Source organism: Stenella coeruleoalba (assembly GCF_951394435.1).
Source record: "Stenella coeruleoalba genome assembly, chromosome: 3".
Taxonomy (NCBI): domain Eukaryota; kingdom Metazoa; phylum Chordata; class Mammalia; order Artiodactyla; family Delphinidae; genus Stenella; species Stenella coeruleoalba.
The window spans coordinates 174,086,617-174,096,942 of record NC_137148.1 but is presented as its reverse complement, the minus strand read 5'-3'; the positions used below and the strand labels follow the sequence as shown (position 1 = coordinate 174,096,942).

The 10,326-nt window shown below is 58.5% G+C and overlaps 1 protein-coding gene across 1 annotated transcript; it reads right to left on the bottom strand.

Moving 5' to 3' along the window:
* Window positions 1-674: 674 nt before the first annotated feature.
* PLPP2 (phospholipid phosphatase 2) lies at window positions 675-9,179 on the bottom strand. Its single transcript, XM_079917501.1, is given in 7 exon segments — window positions 675-1,490; window positions 1,493-1,571; window positions 1,824-2,000; window positions 2,234-2,291; window positions 5,497-5,771; window positions 5,954-6,105; window positions 9,032-9,179. Coding segments are annotated over 7 exon segments (1,035 nt in total). The 5' UTR covers window positions 9,084-9,179; the 3' UTR covers window positions 675-1,248.
* Window positions 9,180-10,326: the final 1,147 nt, after the last annotated feature.

Sequence of the window (10,326 nt, the reverse complement as noted above, 5' to 3'; positions counted from 1 at the left end):
CTGCAAGTTTCAGGGACCCCGGCCCATCAGTGATCAGGTCCAGAAGCTTCAGTCACCTTGGACACCTTCCTGGCACATGGAGTCTATCCCCCATCGTCTGTTCCACCTCTTGACCACCCCCCGCCCCGGCCTGGGCCCCAGCTTCCCTCTACTTCCCGTTCTCTATTTTTCCCAGTTACAAAAGTCTTCCCCATGCTAAGGTTTTGAACCTATTTTCCCTCTGTAAGGTTTGTTTATGGCCTGATCTATGCCGCTTGCCTGACATTCACTTCTGTGGATGGTGAGTGAGCGGTTCCCATTCCAGGGCAGAAGTCATGGGGGCCCGTTTCTGAAGCCCCATGTGCACAGGGGTCCATGTGACCAGAGGGAAGGGGTCAGGACTGGGGGAGTTTCAGCTTCAGTGAGTCCTCCAGGGACACAGGGATGGACAGACGCAGGTGGGCACTACTGAGACGGGACGATCCGAGGGCAGAGGTCCCGGTCATTCGAAGGGGAGGGACTCTGAGGCCCGGGCCGGGGCTGGGGTGGTATATCCCCCAGCAAAAGGGCATAAGGAGCCCGCTCCAGGCCCAAACCCCACGTGTGATCTTTCCAACTCAACACCGGCCACTGCAAGGCTCCACCTGGCAGAGCCCACGGGAGCTGCCCTCTCAGCGGACCTGAGCACAGCCCTGCACACAGTCAGTCTCTGGGGGTGCTGATGAGGACCCAGGCTCCTGTGGCCATGGTCTTAACCGCATCTGAACTTCTTCCCAAGCCCTTACATTTGGGGGCCTGCACAGGGGCCCCCGGCAGAGGCCTCCTTACTGGGAGGAGGGAAGAGCTGTACATACACCTCTCCACGCGACGTGGACTCGGGTCTCTGCTAGCCTCCCCGGCCCCGGGGGCCAAACAACGGCAGGTGTCTTGTTCAGGGCTCTCTCTGCAGGGTGACACCCCGACTGCTTGTGCAGGTCCACCTGACCCCCAACCTTAGCGCCACAGGAGAGTGGAACGGGCAGTCGGCCTTTCTCCTGCACCCCTCCTGCCCACGTGACCAGAGGAGCAACGCAGGCATGGCTGGTTCGCTCAGCTGAGCCCCCAACCAGAGAGGGTCTCCCCCTCTGCTGTAGGAACAGAGTCCTCAGAACGGCCATAAGGAAGAGGTGCTGATAACATCTGTCAAGCAAACGCCCTATTTTACTAAAAATCCAAATAGAGGTCACATTTTACAAAACTGGCATCCACTGGGATCTCTCAGTCCCTTCCCTAAGCCAACAAAAGACAGGGGTTCTGAGGAAGAGTCCCCCTCCACACGCTAGGGCTGCCCCAGGTACCCCCTAGCCCAGTGCATGGAGGTGGGGTTAGCGGAACCCACGCCAGGATCCAGCCATCCTGGCTTAGGGACCTGCCAGGACCATGGACACGCTCGCTGCCCACAGCCCGAGCCCCAGCAGGAGGGGACCCGCAGAGGCTGCAGCCAGCCTCGCCCAGGGCCAGTGTCAGTGATGGCTGGGTGTCCGCTCTACCTCTTCATCCTCCAGGCAGTGCCGCGGGGGCCGGGCTTTGAAGAAGTCGGAGACGTAGCGGACCTAGCAGAGGAGAGGAAGGCAGGAGCTGACTGGGCGGGGGCAGGACGGGACGGGGCAGCACAGGGCAGGGAGGGGCAGTAGAGCCCAGGAGCTGAGGGGCACCGTGGCGGGGTCAATGAGGACAGCAGAGGGGGGGATCTTAGGGGAAAGATGGGAGGAGAGGGCTTGGGTCCTGGAGAGGCAGAGAGAGGGCAGCAGGGCCCCAGAGGGGGGTCTCTGGTCAGGGCAGGGGGTCGGGGCCCGGGAGCTCACAGTGAGGCCGGCCACCAGCGCCCCCTGCAGGAGGCCAACGAGAACATCACTCCAGTGGTGTTTGTAGTCAGACACACGGGTGTAGCCCACGTAAAGGGCAAAGGCCACCAGGAAAAACTGCACGGTGGGCCGCAGCAGCCGTGCCCACTTCCAGCACAGCCGGGCCTGCACGTAGAGCTGGGGGCCAAGAGCAGCCGTCAGCATGGGAGCCTGCCCGCCCACCCCCGCCGGACGCACAGACGGTGACACTGAGGCCAGGAGCCTGGAACCTGTAGGCCCAGGGCCTCCAGTTTTTATCAACAAGCCAGAGCCCATCCATCACCACCTCCACCCACCCCGCTTTACTGAGGCCCAGGGAAGGGCCTAGGCCACCGCTCCACAACAAGCGAGTCACAGAGAAACAAACTCACCGCCAAGAACATCATGCAGTACATTCCAAAGGAGGAGTGTCCAGAGTAGAAGGATAATCTGAGAAAGGAGAGCGCGGCAGGTTTCAGGAGGGCCCACACTCAGCACCTCTGCCTTCAAACACCCCCGGCCCCGGTCCTATCCTGCCATGCCTCCCAGAGTCTGGGAAGATTTCAGGTAGAAACACGGCCACTGTTGGACACCATCAGTTCTTCCCTTTCCATTTCTCTGACAATGCGATAGGGTCTCGCGGTCTTTAAGGCCTCACCACAAAAATGCTGCAGGCCCTGAACACGGAACTGAGGTCAGACAGCTGTGTCTAGCCAGCAGCTTCACTTTCACTGTGTTTCTTTTCAAGACCATTTTCCACCTGTGGTCACTGATACAAGGCTCACATTTCCTCTTTTTTTTTTGCAGCACGCGGGCCTCTCACTGTTGTGGCCCCTCCCGTTGCGCAGCACAGGCTCCGGACGCGCAGGCTCAGCGGCCATGGCTCACAGGCCCAGCCGCTCCGCAGCACGTGGGATCTTTGCGGACCGGGGCACGAACCCGTGTCCCCTGCATCGGCAGGCGGACTCTCAACCACTGCGCCACCAGGGAAGCCCCACATTTTCTTTTTACATAATTTCAAGTTTTAACAAAGGACATCAACCGACAAGAGAAAAGATGGCAGATTAAGAGACTCCAAAGGTCCATCCCCCCACCCCGTAAAAGCAACTAAAAAACTGACAACAACGGTAAGAATCAGATTGGTGGTGGCCGTGGAGGGAGAACAGAGCTCACTTACAAAGAACTGAGATAGTTCGGTCCTGTCTGATGGCTCCCTGGATCACTGGTCGTAAATATTTACAGCAAATGTAATGGTCACCATCGCCTGGGGCAACGGATAGCAGTTGCAGCAGACAGACTCACCAAAAAGCTTGGGAGGAAAGGCCAGGGAATGAGAAGCTCTGGAGAATAAGGGCTGGGATTCCAGAGGCCAGGGCTGGGCCTCAGGGCTCAGGAAAGACCTGAGAAGGCCCTAAGCTCTCACCTCTGGTTGACCAAGCAAGAAGTAAGTAAAGGTTAAGGCAGAGTTGTCAGCTGACATGCCCCAACATAGCACACAAAGCCCGTCTGTAAAATGGAATTTTTTTTCCCCCGGTTCCAGGTATTTAAGGACATATCTGTCCAATCGTTAGCTGATCACTCAGCTAACAGCAGAACTTCACGGCCACTCCGACTCTACAAAGTTAGTTCACAACACTCACTAAGCAAACAACCAACAACTACAACAAACAGCAAAAACAAGCCCTGGGGAGAGTAGAATCTGATTTCCAGAGTTGCTACATTGTAACATTGAAAATGCCCGGTTTTCAACAACAACAACAAAATTATAAGGCATGGATGAAAAAATGCGGGAAGTACCTAGGGGGAAAAAAATCTATTACTAGAAGCTGTCCCTGAGGAAGCCCAGATGTTAGACTCACTAGATAAAGACTTTTAATCTGCCATTTAAAATATGTTCAGAGAGCTAAAGGGACTGTGAGAATGATGTCTCACCTAATAGACAACACCAAAAAGAAACAGAAGTTATAAAAAGGAAACAAATAGAAATTGTGGAGTTCAAAACTATAGTATCTGAAATAAATCACCCGACGGGCTCAAAAGCAGATCTGAGCAGGCAGAAGCGTGTGTGGAGATAGGTCAATCGAGACTTTCGGTCTAAGGAACAAAAAAGAAGAATGAAGAAAAATGAATGAAACGCAGAGCCTTGTGGGACACCATCAAATGTACCAACATATATACGTATAAGCGTCTCCAAAGGAGAAGAGAGAAAGCGGCAGGAAGAATACTTGAAGAATATTTTCATCAAATGAAAAACATCACTCTACACGTCCAAAAAGCCCAATGAACTTCAGAGAGGATGAACTCAAAGAGAGCCACAAAGAGACACAGTATAATCAGGCCACCAAAAGACAGTCAAGGAGAAAATCTTGAAAGCAGCAAGAGAAGGCATTCATTGTGTACGAGGAATCCTCCGTAAGATTAGTAGCTCATTTCTTATCAGAAACCATGGAGGCCAGAAGGATGACATACTCAAAAGTACTGAAAGGAAAAAAACGCCTGTGAATCACGAATTCTACATCTGGCAAAATGATCCTGTAAAAATAAAGGAGAAATCTAGACATTCCCAGATCAACAAGAACCAAGAAACTTCATAGCTCCTACACCTACAAGCGCTACAAGAAATACTAAAGGGAGTCTTTCATGGAGGAATGAAGGATACTAGACAGTAACTCAAATCCACAAAAAAGCCCGGAAAAGTCACCAGTAAAAGTAAATACAAAACATAAACAGCAGTGTTAATGTATTTTGGTTTACAGTCCTGCTTTTCCCTACGTGATTAAAAAAAGAAAAAACAACTGCACATAACTAAACTTACTGGATCATTCCACAATAAATACAAACATCTCATCTTTATGCTGTACACCTGAAACTAACATAACGTTATACGGCAAATACAGCTCAATTTTTTAGAAACAGTAATTATAAATCTATGTTGATGAGCACACAATGTATAAAGGTATAATTTGTGACAATAACCTCGTAAGGGGGCGGGGGGGTGTGGAACTATACAGTTGCAAATTTTTTGCAGAGTAAATACCTATTAACAGAAAAGGCAGTAATGGAGAAATTGAAATACAAACAAAAAAGATACAATATACACAAAACAAACAACAAGACAAAGAGCATTATAGAGCGGGAAAAGGATCCATCCATTAAGAAGGTATAAAAATAACAATTACAAAGATATAAGCACCTAACAACAGAGCCCAAAATACAGGAGGCAAAAACTGACAGAAGCTTAAGATGGTTAAATTGGTGAATTTTATACTTTGTGAATTTTTATCTAATTTTTAAAGAAGGAAAATAAGGACATCAATTAAATGAAAAGTTTACCAGTAGAGATGGTGAGAGGACAGAGCAGCAGCGTGAGGATGGGGCCTGAAATTTAGGGGAGGTGGGTCACTCCTCCTGAAGCCTCCTGCTCTGCTCCAGGGCCCGACACGCCTGGCACCACCTCACCTCCCTGCCTGCAGGACACAGGCCCACGGGCACCTGCAGGCCTTGCTCCTGCCTGTTCTCTGCCCAGCGTGGAGCCCCTGTACCTTCTATACCTGACAACTCATCCCTCAATATCCAGCTCCCGAGGGCCCTTCTCCAGCCCCCACTCTCCTCCCCGGGTGGGGTGTCTGCGGCCCGGGCCCCCCGCGGCACCTACCTGGACTCGGTGACGTCAGCAGGCCTTCCCCTGCACACCTCCACCTGCACATACACGGAGCAGTTGACACGGCTCCAGTCAGGGTCACACACGGCCAGGAAGTTGGGCCGCAGCCGGCCGGTCATGTACTTGGCCAGGTCTGTCAGCGACTGGCTCACTGCAGCCCCGAACAGGAACGCCCCCAACACCTTGTACAGGGCGGCCAGGTAGTTGTTGAAGTCGGAGCGGGAGTAGAGGCGGTCTGTGTACACCAGGTAGGCCTCCCCGGCCGACACCTGCGGGGAACAGCTGGGGACTTCAGGGCTGCTGAAGAAAGGGGTCAGGGTGCGCGGCCTCCCTACGGTCACTGGGGGGCTGGGAACTCCAAGGGGGCCCTCTTCCCCGCAGACACCACCCCGGGCAGGACTCGACCTGCTAACGCCCCAGCCCTCCGCCCTCCACACCCCTCCTGCCTTACAAGTATGACGGTGGTGGTGATGATGACCCCGGCCATGAGCCCGTGGGTGATGGTGTCTGGACGGTAGGGGTACCGGATGGAGTCATCTCCGCAGTAGAATCCTCGCTTGTACGGGGCGTGCACGAGCGTCAGGATGGCGGAAGGCAGAGAGGCTGGGGTTGGGGAGAGGAGGCCGGTAGCCACGAGGTTCTCTGAGCCCCAGGGCCACACGGACGAGCCTGCGCCGGCACCGAGCGCTTGGACGCCTGCCTCAGCCTCCCTCCGGGTCTCCTCACCTCCGAGCCCACCCGAGAGCTAGGAGGAGCTTTTCTCACAGCAAATGGGAGGTCACTGCCCCATTAAACCCCCTTGTGGTTCTCCGTCATCATCAGATAAACACCAACGTCCTGCCCAGGCCCAGTGTCCACCCCCCCCAACGTCGCCCACCCTCTCCCCGCCTCGCTTCCCTCCAGCCTCCTCTCTGCCCTCTGCACGAAGCCAGCAGGCAGCCACCAGGGCCTCTGCTCACATCCTTCTCGTGGCCCAGAACATCTCGAACTCCCTTCCGTGCTCCTGGGAGCCCTCTCACGGCAGGAAACTTCCGTTCTTCATGGTTCTTGCCTGTGTGCAACTGTGTAATCACCGTGTGACACTCGAATGATTCCCCCGGCTACACACAGCGCTCCGTGAGCACCTGGGGTGGGGGCCGCGCCTGTCGTGGTCAAGGCTGAGTCCCTGGAGCCTACTGGGGCCTGGCCGAGGCCAGTGTTTAACAGGCATCTGTTAAAAGGAGGACACTCTGCTCCTTGTTCTAGGGCCGGCCAGAGAGATCAGGAACACACCTCATCCACGTGTTGTCCCTGAACCGGCCACACGGTGACCCGACAGGCCCGGCCCAGGCCCCGGGAGCTCAATCCAAAGGTGCTTTCAGGAGTCACAAGTCATGACCGGGCCCTGCCTGGCACGGCCGCAGCCCCGGAGTCCAGAGGCCCCGCCAGCCAAGGGTGACCAAGGGCGGCTGGGGCACAGGGCTCCCTGCTCCCCAGGGTGGGTGCACAGAGACAAACCCAGGCAGGGTGCCCTTTGGCCTTGGCAGGGCAGGTGACACGTGGAAAAGGGTGTGGCTCTGCTGGGGCCTGACGACCAGAGCAGGGGGAGGGCAGGGCCAACTCCTCCTTCCAAAGGCCAAATTCAAGGGCCTCCGGGACCACCGTGTGATGGTGCTGATGTAGGGAAAGACTCGGTGAAGAACACAGAGGTCTGCCTCATGGAGCTGAGAGCAACTGGGAATAAAAATAATACGCACACGATGACCGGAATCGGGGAGGTGGCTGCGGCCTTCAGTAGGGTGTCGCGGAGGCCACACAGGGAAGGTGCCGTAAAGGAAGAAGTACAGGGGAGACCTGGGGAAGAACACCCCCCAGAGGGGTGGCCAGTGCCAAGGCCGGAGATGGGCCTGAGCCTGGAGAGCAGAGCGCTGGGGAGAGGGGCTCTGCGGCAGGGGCGGGGGTCTCAGGAGGGCTGCAGCAGAGGGAGGGAGAATGTTTCCAAAAGACCTCTCTGGCCAGGGTGGAGGCCTAGGAGGAGAGGCCGAGAAACCCCACGGCCTGGGCAGAGCAGGGGCTCCCATGGGGGCCCGGGCATCGAGTCAGCCCCCAACTCCTGTCCCCAAGCCCCAGCCCTCCCCGCTGGAGATCCGGGCACCCCCGATCAGAGCGGGAGCTGGGCTCTCCCGGGATTCAGGGCACAGAGCTCAGAGCACAGGAACGGAGCCTCCCTCTGCCTGGGCCGCACCAGCTCAGATGTCCCCACAGCAGACACCACCAGAGCCTCCCTGCCCTGGTGTCAACCCCTGGTGTTTTCCCCAGGGCCCTTGTCACCATCTAAGACTGAACTGTTTTGTGTCCTGAAGCTTCTAGGCTGGGAGCTGGCTCTGCCCGGGCCCCCAGCACCTGGCACATGGCCGCTGAACCCAACCCCCCTCCCCCGCTGCTGTGTGACCTCCAGCGGGCACCTGAACGTCTCTGGGTGGAAACGGGGGAGCATAACAGCACTCCCTTATAGGCTGATTGGAGAAAAAGGTTTAATTAATTGCAGGCTGCTTAGTGCCTGACATAGTCAGTGCCACACAAATGTTTAAATAAATAAGTGCTCGGGAAACGACGCCCAGGGTTGGCAGACGGCACCCGGGGACCTCCAGTTGCCACCTGGCGCATCCCAAGAGGGTCTCTTCTAGGACATGGGAGGAGAGCCTGGCCTCTGCCTGCAGTCAGGGCAGACCCCTCGGTCCCCAGCGGAGGAGCAGCAGCCTGACTGGGGGTAGGGCAGTTTAGGCTGGAGGGGCCCCTCCCTGCGCGGGGGGTAGAATTCCGGGGCCATTGTCCGCACAGCCCCGGAGCAAACACACAGCCTTTGTTTCCGGGACCCTGGAGGAGGGGCGGCGAGGGGGCCTCTGCCCCCAGCTTGGCCCGCAAACCCGCCCGACAGGTTTGGCCCGCGCCACCCCGAGGCCTCCAGTTCCACAACAGCCTGCGGCCCAGTCCTTCTCCCGGCTCTCCTGGGCCCGAGCGAGGAGGGCGACGGGGCGCGGGTTCGAATCCCACCACTGCCCGTGCGCCCCCGGCCAGGGCTCCGCCCTCCCAGACCCCACTGGACCAGCCGACCCAAGATGCGGGGTGGAGGGCCTCCCGGGGCGACCCGCGGCCGCGCCCCCCGCCCGGCTCGCCCGAGCCCAGCCGACGCCCGCGTGAATCACCGCCCGGGCCGGGCCAGGCAGGGCGGGAGGGGAGGCATGGGGGGCCCCCGGCAGCGACTTCCTGCTGCCGCGGGCGGGGGACACCGACCCCCTCCGACCGGGGATGCGCGGGGGAAACTGAGGCCTGAGAGGGCGCGCGCGGGCGCCGGGGCACGCGGGGCGGGGGCGCGTTGCTCGATCCACGGCCCGAGGGTCCTCCCCCGGCTCCCCCCACCTCCAGGGGGCCTCCGAGAGATAGGGCCGCTGCAGCCCCCAGCCAGTCCTACAAAACTTTGCGGGCACCGGGGATGGGCCCGCCTGGGAAAGGGTCCTCACACACACACCCGGGTCCCCGCGGCTCTTACCGACCAGCACGCACAGCACGTCGAGCAGCACGAAGACCCACCTCCGCTCCATGCTGCCCGCGACCCCCGGCGCCCGTCCCAGCGCGTCCCGTCGCGTCCCAGACGGGCCGCGGGGTCACATGGCCGGGGAGCCTGGCCCAACCCGGGAGGGGCGGGCAGGGCAGGGGAGCGGAGGGAGGGGCGGAGCCTCCGAGGGGAGAGGGCGGACTCTGCCTCCGCCCCGCCCGAGGCGCGCGGGGAGGAGGGGCGTGGGGAGCGCGCGAGGATGGCAGGGGAACAGTGTCGGTACGAGACCCGCGGCAGGAGGGGCCGCGGGTCTCCGAGCTGGGGGAGGGGGGTCGTCGGTGCCCAGCATTTTCCCCGCCCCCCGCCGGGAGGCTGAGGCTCAGGGACGGCTAGTCCGGTGTCACCCCAGAGCGTCCGCGTCCGGCCGCACGCCCCGATCACCCACGGATTGGGTCGGCTGAGTCGGGGGTCAGGAGAAGGAACGAACAAACGAAGGAATGAGTGAGGGGTGAACGGAGAGGCCAGCAGGAAGGGGTGTGGAGGAGGACGGAGCTCGGGCACCCGCAGGCTGCGCCTCGGTTTCGTCTTTGGGGCACTGAGCTCCTGTGTGCCTGTCTGAATACGTCTGAATCAGGAAGTGCCTACAAATAGATGGGGGGTGTCACGGCTTAACTGCAGGGGTTTTCTTCTTTCCTCCTGATGCTTAAAATCCTTGCAGCCCTTCCATCCCTGGCATTGTTAAGAAAGTTCCTCAACGCCCACCCTGCTTGTGCCAGGCCCTTCTCCTGGGTGGCACACTTCCTACCCCCTTTTACAGGGAGCAAATCGTGCGGGCGGTAGGAACTTGCCCGCACGCTAGGAAGGGTAGGGTTAGGGTCTGTGCCCTGCACGCCCACCCGGTCCCGAGGCAGCCCTGAGCTGGGAGGCGCAGGAGGTCCACACACGCACACCGGATCCTTGGGGCTGGAACCAAATGAGAGGCCTCGGGGCGTGTCACCACCTCCTGGAGAGCCCTGCCTGGACCTGGCGAGACACAAGGGAGGTTCTGCCACTCTCTCAAGGTCACACAGTGGCAAGAGGCAGGGCTGGCTGGGGTTTGAACCCAAGCAGCCTGGCCCCAGCCCCACCCCCAAACCACGTTCACCGGCCCACCCCCTCCAACAATCTTAAAACAGAAAGATGTTTCCCGGCTTTATTTTAGAGATGCAGGAAGCCGCTTCCCCTGGCCCAAGGTCAAGCAGCTGAGACTTGAACTCAGAGTCCCTAACCCTGCTTCCTGGGAGGATGAA